Source organism: Chiloscyllium plagiosum, unplaced genomic scaffold, assembly GCF_037043375.1.
Source record: "Chiloscyllium plagiosum isolate Xiang-an unplaced genomic scaffold, Cpla_swu_hap1 HiC_scaffold_24, whole genome shotgun sequence".
In the NCBI taxonomy this organism is placed as follows: domain Eukaryota; kingdom Metazoa; phylum Chordata; class Chondrichthyes; order Orectolobiformes; family Hemiscylliidae; genus Chiloscyllium; species Chiloscyllium plagiosum.
This window is the reverse complement of record NW_028270162.1, coordinates 3,453,644-3,480,790: the sequence shown is the minus strand read 5'-3', so window position 1 is coordinate 3,480,790 and position 27,147 is coordinate 3,453,644. Positions and strand designations below refer to the sequence as shown.

At 43.2% G+C, this 27,147-nt stretch overlaps 1 protein-coding gene and 1 pseudogene across 1 annotated transcript; one reads left to right on the top strand and one right to left on the bottom strand.

Moving 5' to 3' along the window:
• Window positions 1-1,701: 1,701 nt before the first annotated feature.
• ran (RAN, member RAS oncogene family) lies at window positions 1,702-9,873 on the bottom strand. Its single transcript, XM_087999852.1, has 6 exons — window positions 9,816-9,873; window positions 7,089-7,173; window positions 5,920-6,045; window positions 5,641-5,828; window positions 4,047-4,217; window positions 1,702-2,514 (listed from the first exon to the last, which is right to left on the bottom strand). Exons 1-6 carry the CDS (start codon window positions 9,849-9,851, stop codon window positions 2,470-2,472), a joined length of 651 nt encoding a protein of 216 aa, XP_087855978.1. The 5' UTR covers window positions 9,852-9,873; the 3' UTR covers window positions 1,702-2,469.
• Window positions 9,874-10,672: 799 nt separating this feature from the next.
• The window catches only part of LOC148145350 (uncharacterized), a 33,568-nt pseudogene continuing 17,093 nt past the window's right edge, over window positions 10,673-27,147 (top strand).

The window sequence follows — 27,147 nt, the reverse complement described above, 5'->3', positions numbered from 1 at the left end:
TCAGGCCTTGATGATCTACATCCTAGTGCACTTAAGTGAGTGGCCCTAGAAATAATGTGCACATTGGAGGTTATTTTCAAGATTCTAGAACAGTTCAGACAGATTAGACGACAGCTAAATGCTACCCCATTATTTTAAAAAGGAAATATACAGGACAGAATCACTTAACCTATCAGCAAAGGAAAATACTAGAGCCCAAATTTGAAGGATTTAATAGCAGTACTCAAGAGTGGCAAGACTGGACAGTCTATATGGATTTACAAAAGCAATAGTGCTTGCCCAGAATTGAGAGGATGTGACTGTTAGTTAATAAAAGGGCAGCTGTCAAATGAGATTTATTTCTGCTTTCAGGCATTGCCCAATACAATCTCAAGAGATTAGCATGTAAAGTTAAACTGCATTGATCAGGGATATCAAGCACTGACATGGAGAGGGGACTGGCTGGCAAAGATGAAACAAACAAACAACAATTATGGGTCAAATGGAATAAGTGACAGTTATGTCTTTTTTCGATTTTTGTTTTCAACACAGACATCAGGTGCAGGTAGTGATATCGTGGCAGATGGCAGCCCGGGGAAAAACTGCTGCTGCAAGGCAAGGGTCAACCTTTCAGTCTTCAGCCCCCACTTGCCTTGCTCATTTTGCATTTTATCACAGCCAAGACCACAAGGCAGCAACTTTTTCAACATGTGGACAGAACTTGCACTGCAACTATCTAGTCATACTGCTATAAAAGCACACAACAGCAAATCCTTTCCATGTCCAGGAAGGAGATAGTTGCCAATTGTGATACATGTAGGCAAATACCAAATAGGTTACTTTATTCAGGTAGAAATTAATTGGAGAAAACAACTCTAATGAGCTGTGCTTTTATTGAAATACCAGAAGTTCACACCTTGGTAGCTGCACACAGATGGGTTACCCATGCATTATAGTCAAGACAATTAATCCCATTAGAAAGAATTGACCAACTTACAAAGTAACCATCATTGATGCTATGTTCAGGACCAGAAGATTCCCCAAATCAAATAGAGAGCCAGGATTGAATGGATTAAAGGGTACCTTTTTTGCAAGGGGGAGGGGGCACAGAAGAGTTCAGACCTTAAAACAGATCTGCCACACAAGTGCAGCAGTCTACCATGCATTCACCTATCAAGGTGAAAGATGCTGGCGCTGCTAACACATTTCTACAAACAAAAACTAGGCCTGACCAATGCCTCTTTCTTCTGTCCACATTAAACTGCTCAGACCCTTCCTCTCAAATGCTATACATTTGACTCCTCCCACATTTAGTTTTCAATCCCAATCATGGCATTTCCAGAATTCATTCCACCCTGTTACACTTACTTTTCCTTCTAGATTCTGGTCTCATTCCCTGAAACCAAAAAAATTTCCAAAGCCCAGCCACTTTAGTCACAATCCATGTTCCCGTACCGTAAACATACCCAGGAATATTTTGACATCTCAATCACTGGTTGGTCAAAATGGAATTTTGCTGGATTCCCCTTGCATATATAATATGTAAAACAGGTAGCATATAAACATTAGAACAGCTCTGCAAGTGAAAGTGATTGAACAAATTAACTAACATTACAAGCCACAGCCCGATTGCAGCAAAATCTCATGGGTTGTTAAAGGCATTCTTTGTACCAAACTTGCAAGTTTGTGTAACACCAGATCACATAAAACACCAGCACTATATTGTGAACTAGTATCCCCAGCACTGGGAACATTTATTTTACCTCAGGTTCTATTAATGTCATTTGAAAGACAGCAGAACAGTCAGTCCTTCCCAAACAGGAGGAAAAAAAACTTTAAAGAGACAGTCGTGTACAGTCACTGCAGTTACAATGCAAGCATTACAAGTGTACAAGCCATCAAAAGTTTCCATTTAAAGAAATAGCAACTGGGGTATGATGTTTCCAAATTCCTGAACCTATGTAGCTAGATGCAATATAAATTCAAATCAGTCATCCAGAGTGGGTTCAGGACTTAATTCCTTACCCACAAAAGGCGGTCTAAATACTAGCAAAACCAAACCGAGTTTTGAAAGGAATGCTCAGTACTTTAAATGCCACAATTCATTTAGTTATTTGGAATATAACTTTATTAAGATCACAACTTTATGATCCAAACAAAAAGTTAACAAAAAAAAGAGTAGGAATGACATTAACATACAACTTGTAACGATGTATATTGTGATTCTACCTGTATCATAAATTAAATTATGCATACACGCCAATGTTGCAGTCTATCAATACAGTTTTAGTATCAAGTACACAGGTCCAAGTGTGAAGGAAATTGTCATACTGCACACCATTCACTCCCAATTACAACTCCTTTAGCCCCCTTAAGATTTAAAGATTATAAGCAGTTAAGTTCTGTTCAGCTAATTAACTGGCAAACACGCTGCATCACAGGACAGCGCCTATAAAACTAGGCTGCTGGTGCTTGACTCCAGCCGTTAAATTACAGGTCGTCATCTTCATCTGGCAAAGCAGTGCTCTGAGCAGTCTAGGATAAGAAAAAGTACAGTTTAAAAAAGATCATGTCAGACTTTTTTTTTTAAAAACAAGGAGTAGGGGTTGTAGGAGGGTGAAGAGAGGAGCAGGCAGGGGTGCTTTAGCCAGCAATACAACTACATTAACGGATCTTCTGGTTCAAATTAGTACAACACAAGAACAGCAATAATTATACAAACAGAACAGGACTAAGTCACTGAGCTCCTCAAACCTGCTCATTATTCAGGAATAACTCCATATACCTAACTTTAGCCCATATTCCTCAATACCTTTTGAGCAAAACGCTCAGATTAAAAAACTGATTAACAGTTTCATTTGCAAAACGCAACCACCACTTCCTGGTGATCCGGTTTCCTCCTACAGTCCAAAGATGAGAGTTAGGTGAATTGGCCATCCTAAATTGCCCATAGTGTTAGCTGCATTAGTCAGGGGGAAATGGGTCTGGGTGGGTTACTCTTCGGAGGGTCAGTGTGGACTGTTTGAGCCGAAGGGCCTGTTTCCACACTGTAGGGAATCTAATCTAGTCTGATTCTGTAATGTAATTATTTGCAATCGTAAATAGGTTACAGGCAATTTAAAACCAAAACTCCCAAATTCAAAACTCTGAAGTGCAGAATGACTGCTATGTTTGAAGTTTCAGGTTAATCCAAAATGCAATCAGAACAGATGAACATAATCTAAAGTGAACAAAACCATTTTTAAATTTCAATTTAAACTCCATTGCCACTAACTATCCTTATGGCACCAGCTATTTAAGCTAACTTCAAGGGAAAATGTCCACAAGTCACAGCTTTATTACCCAAGTAAATATTCCAATTTAAATTTCCACTAATTAAAAACAATGGGCAGAACATTAGTTATCATTACTGTGTACCAAGTCTGCCACACCAGTAAACTCTTAAGATAAAAGAAATATTACACCTATAATTAGAAGGGATTGCCTCAAGTAGCAGAAAGTGTTGCTGATAGCTGGTAGGCTTTTACCAAACTGATGCTATTAAGACTGCAGAAAGCTATAATTACAACTCAATTCACTGAAAACCTCAGGATATTGCAACTGAAATCACTAAGATGACATGTTAGAGGGGCACACTAAAAAATGTGTTTCAGCAGTTATCTTGCAGATGCAAGATATTAAAAAGCATTACATTGCTTAAATTTTACTTTTGAACCTGCAGACAGTTCAAGTATGAACCTAATGTGTGCATTTGCCATTGTGAAATGACAAAAATAAGGAAAAAATAAACCTGATGCCACTAAATGCCTGACAGTCAAAGAGATGCTGTAAAAGCAAAAACCAGAGGACATGAGCATTTTCTGGACCCATATATTCAAGTTCCTCACCCAGACCAAACTATAACACAATCAAGTCTAAAAAGGAAGTGTTTAAATCTTGGACAAAGAATAATAGATACTAATCACACTACACTTGTGTAAGAAGCGATAATTTAAAAAAAAACAGAAGTACTTGGTTTTCCATTGCCCCTTAATATCAAACTAACAAATAGTGGAGCAATACTGTACCTTCAGGTCTTGCTCGTACTGTGCTGCTAATACAGGGTCCATCTGAACCTCTGGTGGTGCCAAAGCTGGCATAGCAACAAACTCCAAATTGGGATCTCCAATCAGCTTTCTGGCAAGCCACAGAAATGGCTTCTCGAAGTTGTAATTACTTTTGGCAGAAATGTCATAGTACTACAAGGAGGAAAGAGATGTCACTGGCTTATTTAAAAAAAGATTGTCACTATCTGGTTCATACATTTATAACCCACTGAACATCTTTTTATTCATTTGCACAGGATTAATAACACATCATTCTATTGACAAACCTCTGATAATATTGCATAGAGCAGAAAAGTTATGTACAAACTCTAATACACTTTTTAGTGGAGATAAACAGAATACCAAAGATGCCTTCAATGCTCTGTACAAAGACAGTATTACTTTCCAATTTCATTAACTGTTTGAGCCAAATCTATAAAATCACTTCCCTTTTTAACAAGATTGACAAGCAAAAATACCAAACCTTAGCACCTACCCTCAACAGTAAAAAGTAATCATTGTACTTCTTCACAATAATCCAGAAAGTCATTGCCAATAATCACAGCCTAAACCAGATAAATGTGAAAACCAATGTAATTTTCCTCATGATACAGAAGATCAATAAATCTTCTATGCTGGTGAAATTAGTACACTAATTCCTAGGTTAGTGAAGATGAGGAGGTGCCAGATTTGAACTGGGGTGGACAAAGTCAAAAATCTCAACACCAGATTATAGTCCAACAGGTTTATTTTGAAATACCAGCTCTTGGAGCCCTGTTCCTTCATTGGGTAGCACTGACAGCTACATTAAGAAACAGGGCTCTGAAAGCTAGTACTTCCAAATAAATCTGTGACTATAACCTGGTGTTGAAATTTTTAAGCTAGGTCAGTGAAGCAGATGATCAGTTCTCTTTCCTGTCTCATACTCACTTCAGCTTCTGTTTAGACTTGTCACATCTTCAATGTGGAACTGACACTTCAGAAGGGAAGCTCAAATGAATTCTTGCACAAAGGTCCCAGCCTGACTAGAGCCAAAAAACCAGTACAAATTGTCCTGGCTGACAAATTTAAATAAATGGTTTCAAATGTAGCAGCCAAGTATCTGGTCAAAACCAGTACTGCTTCCTGCCCACATATGGTTTTCCTGTAATCATCCGATCTTTTTATCTTGTACTCAAAACTGAGTTTCTGAGATCAACTGAATGGATTCATTCTGTATGAAGGAAACTACATCAGATTCAGAATGGCAAACTTTGAAAAAACTGACCTACAACTTAACTGAAAATTGTATCTGACTATTCTACATTTTAATCCATAATACTCATCATTAACGACCCAATATTGCTTCAGGCAATCCCAAACTCCACATAAACAGATTCTCTTATGGACTAGTTTTCAGCACTTCAACACAAAGCTTGAAGCTTTAATTTAGGAAGACTGAAACAGTTATCTCCACTGAACTAATAGTTCAAACAAGTATTTCAGATCACTACATGGCATAAATCCTGGTTACAATTTCTTGAGCCAATAGAATTTGCGTACTCATCTCAATCATATAGATACTATAAAACCATACCTGAAGATTTTTCTTCCTGTGGAAGACAATAGATTTTGCCTTCACTTTTCTGTCTTTAATATCAACTTTGTTGCCACACAACACAATGGGGATGTTTTCACACACTCTCACCAAGTCTCTATGCCAGTTAGGCACATTCTTGTACGTCACTCGTGAAGTTACATCAAACATAATAATGGCACATTGAGCTGTGAAAGAAAGTTGTAGTTAAGCCCAAGACATCATTTACAGGATATAAAATGTTCTAGTGTCAAGTAGTGTGTAACACTAGACACTTACCTTGAATGTAATAACCATCACGGAGACCACCAAATTTCTCCTGACCAGCAGTATCCCAAACATTAAATTTAATGGGACCTCTGTTAGTAAAGAACTCAATTGGGTGAACTTCAACACCCAAAGTTGCTGCAAAGGGTAAACACATTACATTGGCATTAGTATGGAACACCAAATTAAGCATATTCACGAAGTTTTGATGAAATAAGAGGGTTGATAAACATCTAGACTGCCAAAAAGCATTCATTAAAGCAATAAACTGGTTAGCAAAATTAAAACAATTTCAGTCATTCCACTGATTAACAGAAGGACTGAAAGTGGACTAGATTATTTTAATGTGAAACAAGTGCACTTTGATACACCTGGTCATAAATTCTACATGTATTGATCACCAAAAAAAGGTGATGAGACTTCAGAAAGACTACTATAAAGGGCAACCAAATTTAAGGCAGCAAAATGTGAAGTTGTTCTCCTTGGTAGAAAGACAATTAAAACTAATGGCACAAATCTAAAGGATGGAGGTAAACAAGTCTTCAAAGTAGTGCAACATGTCAACTATTGATAAAGAAAAAAGATCGATAATTTTATGAAAGTGAGAAGGACCTAGCAGGAAAAAACTGAAGTTAAACATTTATAAAAGTAATTGGTTAAGCCTTAGATAAGTCATTGCATCCAATTCAAAGCACCACACTTGAAGATGTCATTGTCTTAAGATTAAGAGGATTTTAACAGCCCCATTTCCAAGGTCTCCTTCAAGTAGGTTTAGGAGATGAGACTTAAGTGTTTCTTGGAGAAAGTGAGGACTGCAGATGCTGGAGGTCAGAGCTGAGTGTGGTGCTGGAAAAGCACAGCAAGTCAGGCAGTATCTGAGGAGCAGAATTGACATTTCAGGCAAAAGCCCTTCATCAATTAAAAGTGTTTCCAATGGTAGAAGAATCCGTAAACCAGAGATCAAAGATTTAAGGTTATGTTCAAAACAGCTTTTCTAAAAAAAGCAATCAAAAATGCAATCAGACTAGAAAAACAGATGTAGACTCAATATTTGAAAACAGCAAAAGTAATTTAAGAGAAGTTTCATATAGCTGGTGAAGTAAGGGAGAGTGATTTCAATAGCTTTTACAAACAAAAAGACAGCCACATGGAGTAAATCTCCTGCCATCATTTTAACATACCTACATACTTCTTTTCAAACTCGCCAGTCATGTGGCGCTTCACAAAAGTAGTTTTCCCAGTACCACCATCTCCAACAAGTACAAGCTAGAAAAAAAATTACCCAAAGTTACAAGGATGCAAATCCAATCTTCAAATACACATCAAAAAAATTTAAAAAAGCACATGCAAAAGTAATGCCCCAGTGAATAGATGACATGAATTTATACATGCAAGCATCTATGATTCAGTTAAATTTAAGGGGCATAGACTTTGCTAAGTGTTATGTGGGTTAGATGGAGCCCTTCAAGTCTGGTCCACCATTCAATAGGAAATGACTGATATGACATTCCTTATATCCTTTTAGTATGGTAGAGGCAGAAACACTCAACATTCTAGTACTTGCGTGCTCAAGATGCCAAGGCATTCAAGGCTATGGGCTAAGTGCATGGAAAATGGGATTAGAATAGTTGGGTGCTGACCAACACAAACTGGATGTACTCTAACACCTTAGTTCTGTGAATTTAATAGGAGAAAGCATCAGCCTTACATGACTCCAAGCTACAGTGGCCATTATCAATACATGGATCAACTATCCACCATCAAATTAAAAAATGAAAAGTCGGAGCCAATAGTCAATGCTTTCTCACCCAGTAATTACAATCAAGTCACTCTTGCAGCATTTCTAAACATTAACGGCCTTGGAAAACTAAAGTTACCAAAACGTTCATTATTCAGAAAATAAAACAAGGAACTGCAGATGCTAGAGATCCAAAGCAAACAACAAAAAAAAAATCACTGGAGGAATTGAGTCTGGCAGCATCTTGACAGAAAACAAGAGTTAACTGTTTTGTGACATGCGAGTGTGGTGCTGGAAAAGCACAGCAGGTCAGGCAGCATCAGAGGAGCTGGAAAATTTATGCTTTGGGCCGAAGCCCTTCATTCCTGATGAAAGGCTCCAGCCCAAAACATTAATTTTCTTGCTCCTTGGATGTCAGTTTTCCTGCAAGTCTCAACTCTGATCTCCAGCATCTGCAGACTTCATTGTATCTTGTTTTGTGACATGACCTGGTGTAAAGGGGTGAACAAGGGCTACTTTTAGCACAGCCAAGTCATTTCTATTTATTCAATAAACACCCATTATCACTTATCCAGCTTCTCTTCCCTGGCTTACTAGCAAACAATCCTTTTGCTTACTATCATTATCTTCACCTCACCCTCACTTGATTTTGCCCCAATCCTCCCATCAGCATCAATACCACTTTCCTTAAACTGCAGATGCAGCCAGAATTAACATTGAGTTCTGCCAGACTTGCAGAATTAAAAATACCAGTCAGTATTTCAGTTACACTAAAACAGTTGGTCAAATGAGCACTGAATATTCAGGGTTAAAGGTTGCCAAATTTACCAAGCACTTTAAAACTAAAAAATTCAAACTAGTAAGTCATAACAGTACGATTGGGTTGCTGAAGAAAAAATTACATTTGGTTGTGAGCAGGGTTAAAGTCAGCCAGCCATACAAAATCAAAATTTTAAATTAAATTTAAAAAGACTATAAACACAAATGATCTGCTAGTGGAATCATTTACCCACTTAAGTGAGCATGAAAAGACTTGTTGCAGCTTTAACAAACATTCGAGAACAATATACACACCTGATATATCTGGATGTATATTAGAGCCCCGTAACTGATGCCCAAAACCACATATAGAAGCGAACCCACCCACTTAAATGAAAAACTTACCTCCCCAGCAGCCCCTGATTCTGGAACTTTCATGTAATACGTCAGGCCGTGGTAAACTGCGGGTAACTGAAACCACTGACCGAACCCCCAGATGTGGCAGTCACCCTGTACTTACATTATTAACATTTAAAACATTATTTAGTTGCAGAAAGTCTATGTAGTTTTTCTCTTGATCATTACCAAGAATGCTGGAAGTACAATGGCACAAGCCAAAGTAATGCTTACTATAGTACTTCTACTACTACCTACAATGACCAGTGATCTTCACAAGGGAAACCTGAAAATTATTCCACTGACAGCACGTTATATCCCATTTCTATTGCTCTTTACTTACCTCTTTGCTGCAATGTTCATTGTGTCACATAATATCAGCCTTCACCTTCAACATTACACAGAGTCTGCTTATTAAAACATTCCATACAAACCACTCAACATTTTAAATGTGGATCTGGAAAGCTAATTTCAGCACAAACTCTGCTGAGAGATTTACAATCCTCTCATGAGCTGTACTGTACTGACATTCACGACACATGGCAAGTAACATGAAGGCTGTATTAACTGAAGTGTGCCTACAGAAGAGCCAATTCTTCAATCAAAGTATGTCACAGGCACACCATGTACATCTAAACTACAATGCAAGAATCATCTACAGTACTTTCACAGGCAGATGTATTAATGCAAATAGATTAAAGATAGAGAAAGTGTCACAATCATTGCTTGTGATACTGAATCTAAAGACTCCAACCTCATTTAAAAAACAAAATACATGGACGGGCCAACAGACCCAACATTTGAGCATTAAGTGTGCAGTTGTTAAGTGGTCAAGAGTCAAACAATAGTTAATTTCTAAAGAAAGAGAAAAAAAAACCCAAGAACCAATGCACAAGAGGGGCTGTTCCTCTGTTCAAAGTTGCATGCAGGTCTGTAAGTTCAGGTGAAGCATGCAGAGAAGAAACTGGTTTCTGAAAGGGATGCATTTACATTCACTCCAGGACCAAATTCTTACCTTGAATTCAATTTTAGATTCTCCTTGCTCACTCATGGCTTTTTTTTTAAATAAAAACCTTTTAAGAGAAAAAAGGAATTAGCAAGGTGTCAGAAGCACACTGTGCAGACATGGCGCTTTTGTTTTAAAGCGAGGGAAGAGGTGAAAGGATACCTGCCCGCTGAGATAATTTACAAAAACACGGAAAACGGGCAGGAATTCACAATAAAAAAGGGTCGGGACGGGGACGGAGACAGTTTGTTCCCCCCCCCCCCCACGTGAGCGATGGTTAAGGATTTAAAACAAAACGGATAGAAACCAGCGGGAGGCGCCGAGCACGGGGCTCTCAGGCAGCAAGGAGGCCGAACAAAGGGGCTCCGGCCCCCGGGGGAGGGGGAGGGGGAGAGGACGGGGCTCGCGGCCTTGGCGGGGCCTCAGGCGGGAGCTGGGCCCGGGGCAGAGGGGCGCCATGTGCTGGCGCCACCCGGGTGGTAGGCCCCGGGGCCCGGCCACCATCCGCACCCCTCCCTGCCCCCCCCACCCGGGGGATGGGCACATCCTCCCCCACCCCCACCCTCACCCTCACGCTGGCGGGAAGCGGCGGTGATCCCGGGCCGGCCGGCCGGCGGGCGGGAGGGAAGGCCTGAGGCCTGAGGCGAGAGCGGGAAATGGCGCCGCGGCCTCGCGGGCGGGAAAGGCCGGCTCCCGGGGCGGGGGGGGTGGGGGGAGTCTCTGTCCCCCTCTCCGTACCCCCCCCCCCTCCCCTCCCGGCGGGGAGGTCAGGGACACACTCGCCGCACCATCTCGCTCCGGCCGCCCTCCCCATCACAGAGACACACGCGCGCTCTCTCACCTTCCAGAAACTTCTCTCCCTCAAAATGGACGCTCGAGCCTCAAATAGTCTGCTCAGCGCGGCACGTGACCAGCGGGGGACGCGCGTGCCCGCGGCGGGGTGGGACGTGCGCGCCGCCGCTGGCGTGTGGGCGGGAGGGGCGGGGCTCAGGGATGCGGGACGGGCTGAGCCTGCGCAGGCGCCGCCTCCCGTCGGGCGCCTCCGAGTGAGCATGCGCATCGGGAACATGTAACCACAAGGACCCCATGTGACTTGGTCAGAATGTATCATCCCTGCATCCACGTGGTTGTCTGTGTGGCTGGCTGGTTAGCCTGGTTAGCCTGTGAAGCACTTATAACACTGACAGTGCGGGTTCAATTCCCATACACAGTTGAGGTTACTACAATGGACTAACTAAACTTGTGGGTGGCGGGCACAGTGGTTAGCACTGCTGCCTCACAGCGCCAGAGACCCGGGTTCAATTCCCGCCTCAGGGGACTGACTGTGTGGAGTTTGCACATTCTCCCCGTGTCTGCGTGGGTTTGCTCCGCTATCCTCCCACAGTCCAAAGATGTCCACGTCTGGTGAATTGGCCACACTAAATTGCCCATAGTGTTAGGTAAGGAGTAAATGTGGGGGTATGGTTGGGTTGTGCGTCGATGTGGACTTGTTGGGCTGAAGGGCCTGTTTCCACACTGTAATGGAATCTAAAAAAAATCTAAACTTCTTCCCTCACCTGAGGAGTTGGTGACCCTCAGGTTAAATGACAGCCAGCTGAATGCCTTTGTGGTGAAAGGTTAGCCCTCCAGTCTGGTACAACTATGGTAACTTGACGTTGCTCACCATATGGCTGTTTGATGTATTACCATTCCTGTGTTTAATTTATTTTTCATTTCCAACACTACTCTGCATTTTGGATAATGCTGGGCACTCAAGTTCATGAAGTAAATTGAATGAGGAGATAGACAGATTTCAAATTAGTCATGGATTGGAAGGTGGTGAACAGCAGACAGGAAAGTGCTGAGATAGGATCAGCCATGATTCTGTTCAATGGTGGAGCAGATTCAAGGGGCTGAATGGCCTAATCCTCCCAGTCCATAACCTCTAATACTTGGCGCAGCACTTTTACACTCTCATCAGCACCAGCTGGAGCTTCTACCTACAGCACATGGACTGCAGCAGTTCAAGAAGGCAGCTTACACCTCCTACTCAAGCATCAACTAGGGATGGTCAGCAACACAAACACCACCCAACTGAATAAGAAAAAGTCCTGAATAACAGCATGGAATGGTTACAGTGCAGAAAATAGTCATTAGACCCATCACTTCCATGCTAGTTCACTGATACAATAATTCAGATAGGACAGAAACACAGCTTTTCACATTGATACAACTGTCAGCAAGGCACAACTCCACCTTCTTCCTCAGGCATCTCAGGAAATTTGCATGTTCACAAGGATGCTGCCTGAGCCACTGTGATCTCCAAAATTAAAGGCATGCCATCTGAATAGAGTCATAGAGATGTACAGCATGGAAACAGACCCTTCGGTCCAACCCGTCCATGCCGACCAGATATCCCAACCCAATCTAGTCCCACCTGCCAGCACCCGGCCCATATCCCTCCAAACCCTTCCTATTCATGTACCCATCCAAATGCCTTTTAAATGTTGCAATTGTACCAGCCTCCACCTCATCCTCTGGCAGCTCATTCCATACACGTACCACCCTCTGTGCGAAAAAGTTGCCCCATAGGTCTCTTTTATATCTTGCCCCTCTCACCCTAAACCTATGCTCTCTAGTTCTGGACTCACCTAACCCCAGGGAAAAGACCTTGTCTATTTATCCTATCCGTGCCCTTCATAATTTTATAAATCTCTATAATTGTCCTTTATTGTCCAGTACTTCCCAGGAGCCGAAAAACCAATTATTAAAGTTCACTTGAGAATGTAACTTTTAAAAAGTTTTTGCGATTTACATATGAAAGAACTGAAACCAACATGGTCATTCTAAACGATGAGAGACTTAACCACCATCTGGGTCTTTTTCAATATATAATTTCAGTTACATCACACTGTAAACTTTTGCTATAAATTCTGTAGCTTACGATCTTATACTCCACAACCACCTGATTGAGGAGCAGCGCTCCGAAAGGTAGTGCTTCCAAATAAACCTGTTGGACTATAACCTGCTGTTGTGTGATTTTTAACAATATAAATGAGTAGAGAGTACAAATGGACATAAACAGGTATAATATAGTTTCTGTTATGGAGATATGGCTGCAGGATGACCAAAGAGAACATAGAACATTCCAAAGCAGTACAGGCCCTTCGGGCCTCGATGTTGCGCCAACTTGTGGAACCAATCTGAAGCCCATTTAACCTACACTATCCCATTTTCATTGATATGTTTATCCAATGACCATTTAAATGCCCTTAAAGTTGACAAGTCTACAACTGTTGCAGGCAGTGCTTTCCATGCCCTAACTACTTTCCGAGTAAAGAAACCACCTCTGACATCTGTCCTGTATCTATCACCCCTCAATTTAAAGCTCTGTACCCTCATGCTAGCCATCACCATCCAAAGAAAAAGGCTCTCACTGTCTACCCTATCTAACCCTCTGATTATCTTTTATGTTGTGGTTCTGTTCGCCGAGCTGGGAATTTGTGTTGCAGACGTTTCGTCCCCTGTCTAGGTGACATCCTCCGTGCTTGGGAGCCTCCTGTGAAGCACTTCTGTGATCTTTCCTCCGGCATTTGTAGTGGTTTGAATCTGCTGCTTCCGGTTGTCAGTTCCAGCTGTCCGCTGCAGTGGTCGGTATATTTGGTCCAGGTCAATGTGCTTATTGATTGAATCTGTGAATGAGTGCCATGCCTCTAGGAATTCCCTGGCTGTTCTCTGTTTGGCTTGCCCTATAATGGTAGTGTTGTCCCAGTCGAATTCATGTTGCTTGTCATCTGCGTGTGTGGCTACTAAGGATAGCTGGTCGTGTCATTTCGTGGCTGGTTGGTGTTCATGGATGCGGATTGTTAGCTGTCTTCCTGTTTGTCCTATGTAGTGTTTTGTGCAGCCCTTGCATGGGATTTTGTACACTACATTGGTTTTGCTCATGCTGGGTATCAGGTCCTTCGTCCTGGTGAGTTGTTGTCTGAGGGTGGCTGTTGGTTTGTGTGCTGTTATGAGTCCTAGGGGTCGCAGTAGTCTGGCTGTCAGTTCAGAAATGCTCCTGATGTATGGTAGTGTGGCTAGTCCTTTGGGTTGTGGCATGTCCTCGTTCCGTTGTCTTTCCCTTAGGCATCTGTTGATGAAATTGCGCGGGTATCCGTTTTTGGCGAATACATTGTATAGGTGTTCTTCTTCCTCTTTTTGCAGTTCTGGTGTACTGCAGTGTGTTGTGGCCCTTTTGTGTGTGTTGGGGTGGTTGCTTTCGTAGTTTAGGACTTGGTCTGTGTGTGTGGCTTTCCTGTATACCTTTGTGGTGAATTCTCCATTCGGTGGTCTCTGTACCATCACGTCTACAGATTCAATCAATAAGCACATCGACCTGGACCCAATATACCGACCACTGCAGCGGACAGCTGGAACTGACAACCGGAAGCGGCAGATACAAACCACTATAAATGCCGGAGGAAACATCACAGAAGCGCTTCACAGGAGGCTCCCAAGCACTGAGGATGTCGCCTAGACAGGGGACGAAACGTTTGCAACAAAAATTCCCAGCTCGGCGAACAGAACCACAACAACGAGCACCCGAGCTACAAATCTTCACACAAACTATCTTATATGTCTCAATTAAGTCACATCTGAACCTTATTCTCTCTAATGAACACATCCTCAAGTCCCTCAGCCTTTCCTCGTAAGACCTTCCCTCCATACCAGGTAACATCCCAGTAAATCTCCTCTGAACCCTTTCCAAAGCTTCTACATCCTTCCTTTAATGCGGTGACCAGAACTGTACGCAATACTCCACCAGAGGCCGCACCTGAGTTAAGTACAGCTACAACATGACCTCGGGCTTCCAAAACCCAATCCCTCTACCAATAAAAGCTAACACACTGTATGCCTTCTTAACAACTCTATCAACCTGGGTGGCAACTTTCAGGGATCTATGCACATGGGCACAGAGATCTCTCTGCTCATCTACCCCACCAAGAATCTTACCATTAGCCCAGTACTTTGCATTCCGATTACTCCGTCCAAAGTGAATTACCTCTCACTTTTCTGCATTAAACTCCATTTGCCACCCCTCAGCTCAGTTCTGCAGCTTATCTATGTCTCTCTGTAACCTTCAACTTCCTTCAGCACTGTCCACAGCTTCACCCACTTTAGTGTCATCTGTAATGTGTTCTGGCACTATTCCTGTAAACAATGATGACATAAAGATCAAAGCCAAAGACTCTGCAATCTTCTCCCTAGCTTTCCAGAGAATTCTAGGATAAATCCCTTCTAGCCCAGGGGACTTATCTATTTACACACTTTTCAGAATTGCTAACACCTCCTCCTTGCTCACCGCAATCCCATCTAGTCTAGTAGGTCTGTATCTCAGTATTCTCCTCAAAAACATTGTCTTTTTCAAATGTGAATACTGACGAAAAAATATTCATTTAGTGCTTCCCCTATCTCCTCAAACTCCACGCACAACTTCCCAGTACTATCTTTGATTGGCCCTAATTTTTCTCTAGTCATTCTTTTATTCCTGATATAGCATAGAAAGCTTTAGGGGTTTCCTTGATCTTATCTGCCAACGACTTTTCATGTCCTTCCTGGCTCTTCTTAGCTCTCTCTTTAGGTCTTTCCTGGCTAAAGTGTAACTCTGAAGCGCCCTAACTAAGACTTCACGCCTCATCCTAACATTAGCCTTCTCCTTCCTCTACATGGACCAAGACTTGGGGCTGGTCACCCTCTCTCCTCAGGACCCCAATGACACGATCAGAGACATCACAGACCCTGGCACCGACCATGAGTCTCGTTCGTTCCCAACAAACCTATCTGAGCCTCTTACTATTGAGTGCCCAATGATTAACACTCTCCTCCTTTCCCCCCTTCCCTTCTGTGCGACAGGGACAGATCTGTGCCAGAGATCTGCACCCCGCTGCATGCCCCTGGTAAGATGTGCCCTCCAACAGTGTACTTGTTTTTCAGGGGAACAATCACAGGGGATTCCTTCACTGACCGTTTTTCCCCTTCGAACAGTCACGCAGCTTTCTTCATGCCTAGGAGTAACTGCTTCCCTGTAACTCTTATCTATCACAGCCTCTGCCTCCTGAATGATCTGAAGTTCATCCAGCTCCTACATTATCAGGACTGTTTGACAGGCTTGAAAACTCTCATCACTATTGGCTACCCCTTTCTATTTGTTAGCTCCACCTAAATTAATTCTACAGCCTTTTCTTCTGATTGGAATCCCCTCTCACTGATATGCTGATCCTATCCCTTACTAACATAACTACTCCCTCCTTTTCCTTTGTGCCTCTCCTCCGTAGATGTTGAATATCCTTTAAACAGGGAAGGAGGGGCCACTCTGTTTGGAGTTTTCTATAGGCCTCCGAATAGTTCCAGAGATATAGAGGGTAGGATAGAAAAGATCATTCTGGATAGGAGCGAGAGTGATAGGGGATTTTAGCTTTCCAAATATTGACTGGGAATACCATAGTTTGAATATTTTAGATGGGTCAGTTTTTGTCCAATGCATGCAAGAGGGTTTCCTGACACAGTATGTAGACAGGCCAACAAGAGACAATGCCATATTGGATTTGGTACTGGGTAATGAACCCAGCCAGGTTTTAGATTTGGAGGTAGATGAGCATTTTGGTGATAGTGACCACAATTCAGTTATGTTTACTTTCGCGATGGAAACGGATAGGTATATACCCCAGGGCAAGAGTTATAGCTGAGGGGAAGGCAATTAAGACTCGATTCAGCAAGATTTAGAATGCATAGGATGGGGAAGGAAACTGCAGGAGATGGACACACTTAAAATGTGGAGCTGATTCAAGGACCAACTACAGTGAGTCCTTGATAAGTATGTACCTGTCAGACAGGGAGGAAGTGGTTGAGCGCAGGGGCAAGGTGGTAAAAGAGGGGGAGGTGTGGCCTTGTTAGTCAAGGACAGTATAATGGTGTCTGAAAGAACTTTTGATGAGGCCTCATATACTGAGGTAGTGTGGGCTGAGGTTAGAAACAGGAGAGGAGAGGTCACACTGTTTGGAGATTTTTATAGGCCTATGCAAAGTTCCAGGGAGATGGAGGAGAGGATCGGCAAAATGATTCTGGGTAGGAGTGAAAGGAACAGGGTGGTCATTATGGGGGTCTTTAACTTCCCCAACATTAACTGGAAATGCTATAACTCTAGTACGTCGAATGGATCAGTTTTTGTCCAATGTGTACAGGAGGGTTTCCTGACACAGTATGTCAAAGGGCTGACAGGAGGGGAGGCCACATTGTATCTGGTGCTTGGTAATGAACCAGGGCAGGTATTTGCTTTAGTAGTAGGTGAGCACTTTGGAGAGAGTGACCATAATTCGGTTATGTTTAGTTTAGCGATGGAAAGGGATAGGTACATGCCACAGGTCAGGAGTTATCGATGGGGCAAGGGCAATTATAATGCGATTAGGCAAGAATTAGGATGCATAGAATGGGGTAGCAAAATGCAGGGGATGGGGACAATTGAAATGTGGAGCTGGTTTAAGGAACAGATATTGCATGTCTTTGATAGGTATGTCCCTGTCAGGCAGGGAGGGAGCAATAAGGTAAGGGAACCATGGTTTACTACAGAAATTGCATCTCTAGTTAACTGGAAGAAGGAGGCTCGTGACGGTGAGACAAGATGGTTCAGATGAGGCGATAGGGAGTTACAGATTAACTAGGAAGGATTTAAAGAGAGAGTTAAGAAGAGCAGGAGGGGACAGGAGCAGTATTTAGTGAATAGAATAAAGCTTTCTATAGGTATGTGAGGCATAAAAGGATGATTAGGGTAGGAATAGGGCCTGTCAAAGACAGAAGTGGGAAGCTGTGTGTGGACCATGTAGAGATCAGACACATGCTAAACGAATGTTTCTCATCTGTTTTCACTCAAGAAAAGGTGAATATCGTAGCGGAGAACACTGAGATATGGGATATTAGACTTGGAAGGATTGAAATTAGTAAGGAGGAGGTGTTATCAATTCGAGAAGGAGTGAAAGTAGACAAGTTCCCTGGGCCAGTTGGGATTTAGGTTGAAACTTTATTGCTGGAACAGCACAGCAGGTCAGGCAGCATCCAGGGAACAGGAGATTCGACGTTTCGGGCACGAAGGATTCCTGAAGAAGGGCCTGTGCCCGAAACGTCGAATCTCCTGCTCCCTGGATGCTGCCTGACCTGCTGTGCTGTTCCAGCAATAAAGTTTCAACTTTGATCTCCAGCATCTGCAGACCTCACTTTCTCCCAGTTGGGATTTATCCAAGGATTCTCTGGGAAGCTGGGAGGAGATGGCGGAGCCTTTGGCCTTGATCTCTGAGTCATTATTGTCTCCAGATTTAATACCAGAGGACTGGAGGATTGCAAATGTTGTGTCCTTGTTCAAGAAGGTCAGTAGAGATCACCCAGGTAATTATAGACCAGTGAGCCTTACTTCTGTTGTAGGAAAGGTTTTGGAAAGGATTATAAGAGATCGGATTTATAATCATCTAGCAAGCATCTAGATAGTCAATATGGTTTCGTCAAGGGCAGGTCGTGTCTCACAAACCTCATTGAGTTTTTAGAGAAGGTGACCAAGCATGTAGATGAGGGTAGGGCAGTTGACGTGGTATACATGGACTTCAGTAAAGCCTTTGACAATGTTCCACATGGTAGGCTGTTGGAGAAAATACAGAGGCATGGGATAGAGGGTGATTCAGCAGTTTGGGTTAGAAACTGGCTTTCTGAAAGAAGACAGCGAGTGGTGGTTTATGGAAAATATTCAGCCTGCAGTCCGGTTACTAGTGATCTGCCACAAGGATCTGTTTTGGGACCATTGCTGTTTGTCATTTTTATAAATGACTTGGACCCAAGCATAGGTGAATGGGTTGTTATGTTTGCAGATGACACTAAAGTCGGTGGAGTACTGGACAGTGTGGAAGAATGTTACAGGTTGTGGGGGAATTGGATAAACTGCAGAATTGGGCTGAGAGGTGGCAAATGGAGTTCAATGCAGCTAAATGTGAGGTGATGCACTTTGGGAAGAATAACAGGAAGGCAGAGTACTGGGTCAACGGAAAGATTCTTGGTAGTGTGGATGTGCAGAGGGATCTTGGTGTCCATGTGCATAGATCCCTGAACGTTGACCCCCAGGTTGATAGTGCTGTTAAGAAGGCATACGGTGTGTTAGATTTTATTGGTAGAGGGATTGAGTTCCGGAACCGCAATATCATGCTGCAACTGTACAAAACGCTGGTGCGGCCACACTTGGAATATTGTGTACAGTTCTGGTCGCCCCATTACAGGAAGGATGTGGAAGCATTGGAAAAGGTGCAGAGGAGATTTACCAGGATGTTGCCTGGTCTGGAGGGAAGGTCTTATGAGGAAAGGCTGAGAGACTTGGGTCTGTTCTCATTGGCAAGAAGGCTAAGAGGGGATTTGATAGAGACATACAAGATGATCAGAGGATTAGATAGGGTAGACAGTGAGAGTCATTTTCCTAGGATGATGACGCCAGCGTGTACGAGGGGGCATAACTACAAATTGAGGGGTGATAGATTTAAGACAGATGTCAGAGGCAGGTTCTTTACTCAGAGAGTGGTAAGGGTGTGGAATGCCCTACCTGCTAATGTAATTAACTCAGCCACATTAGGGAGATTTAAACAATCCTTAGATAAGCACATGGATGATGATGTGATAGTGTGGGGGGATGGACTTAGATTAGTTCACAGGTTGGCGCAACATCGAGGGCCGAAGGGCCTGTTCTGCGCTGTATTGTTCTATGTTCTATGTTCTATGTTCTATGTGATATTCTTGTCAGAATTGGGAGTTTAGGGTGAGTTTACGGGTTATTGAGGATTATATCTGCAATAAATGCCTTTGGTTGAGAATCCTATCAGATCGAATGAATTGGTTGAAGAGACGGTTAGATGCAATGAGGAATTTACAAGAGCAAGGGGTTGTGATAAATGGCAGTTATAGGAAGTGGGGAAGTCTCAGATACAGTCACGTAGATGGATTAACTCCAGGAAAGGTAAGAGAGGTAGGCAGTCAGTGCAAGAGTTTTCTGTGGCTTTCCCCATTTCAAACAAGTATGCTGTTTGGAAAATCTAGGGGGTGATGGATTCTCAGGGGAACGTAGCACGAACAGCCAAGTTTCTGGTATTGAGACTGGCTCTAATGCAACGAGGGGTACGTCGGGTTCCAAACAATCGATTGTCTTAGGGACTCCCGAGTCCGAGGTACAAACAGCAAAAAAGCAGAATGGTGTGTTTCCCTGGTGCCAGGATCAAGGATGTCTCAGAGAGGGTGCAGAATGTTCTCAAGGGGGAGAGGGGCCAGCAGGAGGTCATTGTCCACATTGGAACCAATGACATAGGAAGGGAAAAGGCTGAGACTCTGAAGGGAGATTACAGAGAGTTAGGCAGAAATTTAAAAAGGAGGTCCTTGAGAGTAGTAATATCTGGATTACTCCCAGTGCTACGAGCTAGTGAGGGCAGGAATAGGAGGATAGAGCAGATGAATGCATGGCTGAGGAGCTGGTGTGTGGGAGAAAGATTCACATTTTTGGATCGTTGGAATCTCTTCTGGGGTAGAAGTGACCTGTACAAGAAGGACGGATTGCACCTAAATTGGAAGGGGACTAATATACTGGCAGGGAAATTTGCTAGAACTGCTTGGGAGGATTTAAACTAGTAAGGTGGAGTGTGGGACCCAGGGAGATAGTGAGGAAAGAGATCAATCCGAGACGGGTACAGTTGGCAACAGAAGCGAGTGAAACAGTCAGGTCAGGCAGGGACAAGGTAGGACTAATTAATTAAACTGCATTTATTTCAATGCAAGGGGCCTAACAGGGAAGGCAGATGAACTCAGGGCATGGTTAGGAACATGGGACTGGGATATCATAGCAATTACGGAAACATGGCTCAGGGATGGGCAGGACTGGCAGCTTAATGTCCCAGGATACAAATGCTACAGGAAGGATAGAAAGGGAGGCAAGAGAGGAGGGGGAGTGGCATTTTTGATAAGGGATAGCATTACAGCTGTGCTGAGAGAGGATATTCCCAGAAATACATCCAGGGAAGTTATTTGGGTGGAACTGAGAAATAAGAAAGGGATGATCACCTCATTGGGATTGTATTATATACCCCCCAATAGTCAGAGTGAAATTGAGAAAAAACTTGTAAGGAGATCTCAGCTATCTGTAAGAATAATAGGGTAGTTATGGTAGGGGATTTTAACTTTCCAAACATTGACTGGGACTGCCATAGTGTTAAGGGTTAGATAGAGAGGAATTTATTAAGTGTGTACAAGAACATTTTCTGATTCAGTATGTGGATGTACCTACTAGAGAAGTTGCAAAACTTGACCTACTCTTGGGAAATAAGGCAGGGCAGGTGACTGAGGTGTCAGTGGGGGAGCACTTTGGGGCCAGCGACCATAATTCTATTAGTTTTAAAATAATGATGGGAAAGGATAGACCAGATCTAAAAGTTGAAGTTCTAAATTGGAGAAAGGCCAATTTTGACGGTATTAAGCAAGAACTTTCAAAAACTGATTGGGGTAGATGTTCGCAGGTAAAGGGATGGCTGGAAAATGGGAAGCCTTCAGAAATGAGAATCCAGAGAAAGTATATTCCTGTTAGGATGAAAGGAAAGGCTGGTAGGTATAGGGAATGCTGGATGTCTAAAGAAATTGAGGGTTTGGTTCAGAAAAAGAAGGAAGCATATGTCAGTTATAGACAAGATAGAACATAGAACATTACAGCGCAGTACAGGCCCTTCAGCCCTCGATGTTGCGCCGACCTGTCATACCAATCTGAAGCCCATCCCACCTACACTATTCCATGTACGTCCATATGCTTGTCCAATGACGACTTAAATGTACTTAAAGTTGGCGAATCTACTACCGTTGCAGGCAAAGCATTCCATACCCTTACTACTCTCTGAGTAAAGAAACTACCTCTGACATCTGTCCTATATCTATCACCCCTCAATTTAAAGCTATGCCCCGTCGTGCTCACCGTCACCATACTTGGAAAAAGGCTCTCCCTGTCCACCCTATCTAACCCTCTGATTATCTTATATGTCTCTATTAAGTCTCCTCTCAACCTTTTTCTCTCCAACGAAAACAGCCTCAAGTCCCTCAGCCTTTCCTCGTAAGACCTTCCCTCCATACCAGGCAACATCCTAGTAAATCTCCTCTGCACCCTTTCCAAAGCTTCCACATCCTTCCTATAATGCGGTGACCAGAACTGTACGCAATATTCCAAGTGCGGCCGTAGCAGAGTTTTGTACAGCTGTAGCATAACCTCATGGTTCTGGAACTCGATCCCTCTATTAATAAAAGCTAAAACACTGTATGCCTTCTTAACAACCCTGTCAACCTGGGTGGCAACTTTCAGGGATCTGTGTACCTGGACACCGAGATCTCTCTACTCATCTACACTACCAAGAATCTTACCATTAGCCCAGTACTTTGCATTCCGGTTACTCCGACCAAAGTGAATTACCTCACACTTGTCCGCATTAAACTCCATTTGCCACCTCTCAGCCCAGCTCTGCAGCTTATCCATGTCTCTCTGTAACCTACAACATCCTTTGTCACTATCCACAACTCCACCAACCTTAGTGTCTTCTGCAAATTTACTAACCCACCCTTCTACGCCCTCATCCAGGTCGTTTATAAAAATGATGAACAGCAGTGGACCCAACACCGACCCTTGCGGTACACCACTGGTAACTGGACTCCAGGATGAACATTTCCCATCAACCACCACCCTCTGTCTTCTTTCAGCAAGCCAATTACTGATCCAAACTGCTATATCTCCCACAATCCCATTCCTCTGCATTTTGTACAATAGCCTACTGTGGGGAACCTTATCGAACACCTTGCTGAAATCCATATACACCACATCAACCGGTTTACTCTCATCTACCTGTTTGGTCACCTTCTCAAAGAACTCAATAAGGTTTGTGAGTCACGACCTAGCCTTCACAAAACCGTGCTGACTATCCCTAATCAAATTATTCTTTTCTAGATGATTGTAAATCCTATCTCTTATAACCTTTTCCAACACTTCACCAACAACTGAAGTAAGGCTCACTGGTCTATAATTACCAGGATTGTCTCTACTCCCCTTCTTGAACAGGGGAACCACATTTGCTATCCTCCAGTCTTCTGGCACTATTCCTGTAGACAACGAGATTTAAAGATCAATGCCAAAGGCTCAGCAATCTCCTCCCTGGCTTCCCAGAGGATCCTAGGATAAATGCCATCCGGCCCAGGGGACTTATCTATTTTCACACTCTGCAGGATTTCTAATACCTCTTCCTTGTGAACCTCAATCCCACCTCGTCTAGTAGGCTGTATCTCAGTATTCTCCTCAACAACATTGTCGATTTCTAGAGTGAATACTGTCGAAAAATATTCATTTCATGCTTCCCCTATCTCCTCTGACTCCACACACAACTTCCCACTACTATCCTTGATTGGCCCTAATCTTACTCTCGTCATTCTTTTATTCCTTAAATACCTACAAAAACCTTAGGTCTTACCCTGATTCTATCCATCAACAACTTCTCATATCTCCTCCTGGCTCTTCTGAGTTCTCTTTTTAGGTCTTTCCTGGCGACCTGGTAACCCTCAAATACCCTAACTGAGCCTTCACATCTCATCCTAACATAAGCCTTCTTCTTCCTCTTGACCAGCAATTCCACTTCCTTCGTAAACCACGGCTCTCGCGCTCTACAGCTTCTTCCCTGCCTGACCGTTACATACTTATCTAGGACACACAGTAGCTTTTCCTTGAATAAGCTCCACATTTCTAATATGCCCATCCCCTGCAGTTTCCTTCCCCATCCTATGCTTCCTAAATCTTGCCTAATTGCATTGTAATTGCCTTTCCCCCAGGTGTAACTCTTGCCCAGTGGTATACACCTATCCCTTCCTATCGCTAAAGTAAATATAACAGAATTGTGATCGCTATCACCAAAGTGCTCACCTACTTCCAAGTCTAACACCTGGCCGGGCTCATTACCCAGTACCAAATCTAATGTGGCTTCGCCCCTTGTTGGCCTGTCTACATACTGTGTCAGGAAGCCCTCCTGCACACACTGGACAAAAACTGACCCATCTATAATAGTCATACTATAGTCAATATTTGGAAAGTTGAAGTCCCCCATGACAACTACCCTGTCTCTCTCTCACTCCTATCGAGAATCATCTTTGCTATCCTCTCCTCTACATCTCTAGAACTATTTGGAGGCCTATAGAAAACTCCCAACAGGGTGACCTCTCCTTTCCAGTTTCTAACCTCAGCCCATACAACCTCAGTTGATGAGTCCCCAAACATCCTTTCTGCAACTGTAATACTGTCCTTGACCAACAATGCCACACCTCCCCCTCTTTTACCATCTTCTCTGTTCTTACTAAAACATCTAAATCCTGGAACCTGCAACAACCATTCCTGTCCCTGCTCTATCCATGTCTCCAAAATGGCTACAACATTGAAGTCCCAGGTACCAACCCATGCTGCAAGTTCACCCACCTTATTCCGGATGCTCCTGGCGTTGAAGTAGACACACTTCAAACCAACTTCCTGCTTGCCGGTGCCATCTTGCGTCCCTGAAACTTGATTTCGGACCTCCCGACTCTCAACCTTTTCTATACTCGAACTACAATTTTGGTTCCCATCCCCCTGCTGGATTAATTTAAACCCACCCCAATAGCCTTAGTGAATTTCCCCCCCCCCCAGGATATTGGTACCCCTCTGGTAGATATTGCTTTATTACAGGAGACACACTTGGATGACAAGAAGCATCTGAAATTACAGCAGAATGGCTTTGATCGGGTTTATTTTTCATCTTTTAATACCAGAAATAGGGGAGTGGCTGTATTTTTAGGAGGAATCTCCCATTTAATTTACTAGAGTGTGTTAAAGACACACACAGGAGGTTTATAATTCTCAAAGCCCTGATAAATGGGAAGAATATAGTGTTTTAAATATTTATTGCCCTCTAGCTGATCCCCTCAAATTTCAAGTAGATGCATTCTCTAAACTGATCAGTCTTGAGTCCCGGCATATCATTATAGGGAGAGATTTTAACTGTCTCATGGATCCGACAGTAGACAGGTTGCCCAAAGGTCCCTCAATACCCTCTGTACAAACTAAACAGTTAGTGGGTCTGTGTGGGGAGTTAGGGTAGGTGGACGTCTGGTGGCATTTCCACCCTACAGGCAGGGATTTCATGTTTTTCCCCAATCTGCACAGATGTCACACCGGATTCGTTTTTTTTCTGACCCCTGTGGTAACCCTGGATTTGGTGGCAACTTGTACGATTGGTAATATTACCATTTCTGATCAAGCTCCAGTGTACCTGTTGGTTAAGATTAAGGACATTATAGCGGGTTCGATGCACTGGCGAATGGATCCCTTTATCCTTAAGGATAATAAGTTTGTGGAGTACTTCTCTATGGAATTTCGGGCATTCCTAGACATTAACTCAGGCTTGGCTGGGAGCCCATCTGTCCTTTGGGAAACTGGCAAAGCCTATGCCGAGGATGAGTTATTTCCTACTCTGCCAGTAGGAAGCGGCTGAAGGGTGAGCAGCAACATGTCCTCGAAGCACGGTTGACAGGCCCTCATTGGTTGAACTACAGAGGGTTACGGCACTGAGGTCTGCATTGAATTCCATGGTCACACAGACGGCAAAGAAGGAGCTGGCATTTGCAAAGCACAGGTTATATGAACATGGTGACAAGCCAGGCAAATACTTAGCATACCTTGCCAGGAAAAAGAGTGCCCCTCAAGCCATTACAGTGGTTAGGGAAGGGTCTGGAAACCTACCATGTGATTCCAAAAAATTAATGTGGTGTTGCAGAGATTTTACTCTGAATTATACCAAGCTGTGGGTGGTGAGGAAGAATAGCCAAGATGGAGTCCTTTTTTAAGGATCTGGAGCTGCCGGGCGTGACCCCCAAACCAAAGTCTTTTCTCAATGCCCCCTTATCAGAGCAAGAGGTACAGGAGGCTGGGAAGCAGTTTCAGAGTGGAAAGTTGCCAGGTCCTGATGGACTTCCCAGCGAATTCTCTAAGGAATTTATAAACATATTGTCAGGCCCGATGTTCAACATGTTCAATGCCTCGTACAGTCATGATCATCTCCTGCCATCTCTAAGAGATGCCAATATTTCACTTATCCTTAAAAAAGGGAAGGTCCCGGAGGACTATGCTTCATACAGGCTCATTTCACTTTTAAATACTAACTTTAAAATCCTCTCTAAGACTCTTGTGTTAAGGCTGGAGACTGTGTTACCTTCTATTGTTAAAGAGGACCAGATGGGCTTCATAAAGGGCCGCAGATCCTCCAATAACGTTAGGAGGCTGCTTAATGTAATTCAAGCGTGTCAATAACAGCCAATACAGGGATTCATGATTTCTCCAGATGCAGGGAAGGCATTTGACCGAGTTGAGAGGCCTCTGGAGGGGTTTGGTTTGGGTGAAGTCGTTATAAGATGAGTAAAGTTTCTCTACAGTGACCCTCTCGCTGCGGTCATCGCCAATGGGGTACGATCAAACAATTGTAATATTTTTAGGGGCAGCCGGCAGGGCTGTCCCCTTTCACCATTGTTTCTTACGTTGGTGACTGGACCATTGGTGGAGGCCATTCATGGGGATTCTAGTATACCAGCTCCAGAAGTGGGGTCAAACTTTACATAAGGTTTTGTTGTATGCGGACGATGTTCTAATTTCTTTGTCAAATCCAGCAGTTTCGTTACCTCGCCTGATACAATACCTCTTGGTGTTTGGCACCTTTTTCAGGGTACAAGATTAATTTTGCAATATCAGAGGCTATGCCTATGGATAGTCTTACGAAGGTGCTAGGTCTTGAGGGCAAATCTTGACTCCTGTTTAAGTGGTCACGGGGGGGCTATATGTATTCGGGCATATTCATTACTCCAGATCGTGATTGGTTGTTTAAAGCTAATTTTGTTCAATTATTAAACAAAATCAAACAAGACCTTCAACGATGGGAGGTGCTACTGGCCTCACGGTTAGGTCGGAAAGCGCCTATTAAGATGAATATTCTCCTCCCTTGGTTGTACCTTATACAGATCCTCCCCCTGATTTTCAATAAGCAAACACTCAGGAGGCTGAACAGCTGGTTCAGCTCCTTTATTTGACATTGTAAGTGGTCCCTTATTAAATTAGCTAAACTGCAATTGCCTCACAGATTGGGAAGAGTGGATCTCCTGGATATTAAAAATTATCAACTAAGCTCGCTTTTATCTTACACAAGTGATTGGGCCTGTGGTTCGATATCGAAACCTCCCAGGCAGGGTGACCCCTTACTAGATTGTTGTTTTTGGA

Excerpts from the sequence above, each read along its gene's own strand:
- ran (XM_087999852.1), bottom strand. The coding sequence starts at position 9,851 with ATGAGTGAGCAAGGAGAATCTAAAATTGAATTCAAG. Across the intron at positions 7,174-9,815 it reads AATCTAAAATTGAATTCAAG|CTTGTACTTGTTGGAGATGG; the intron begins GTAAGAATTTGG and ends TTTTTTTTCTAG. Across the intron at positions 2,515-4,046 it reads AGTACGAGCAAGACCTGAAG|ACTGCTCAGAGCACTGCTTT; the intron begins GTACAGTATTGC and ends TTCTTATCCTAG.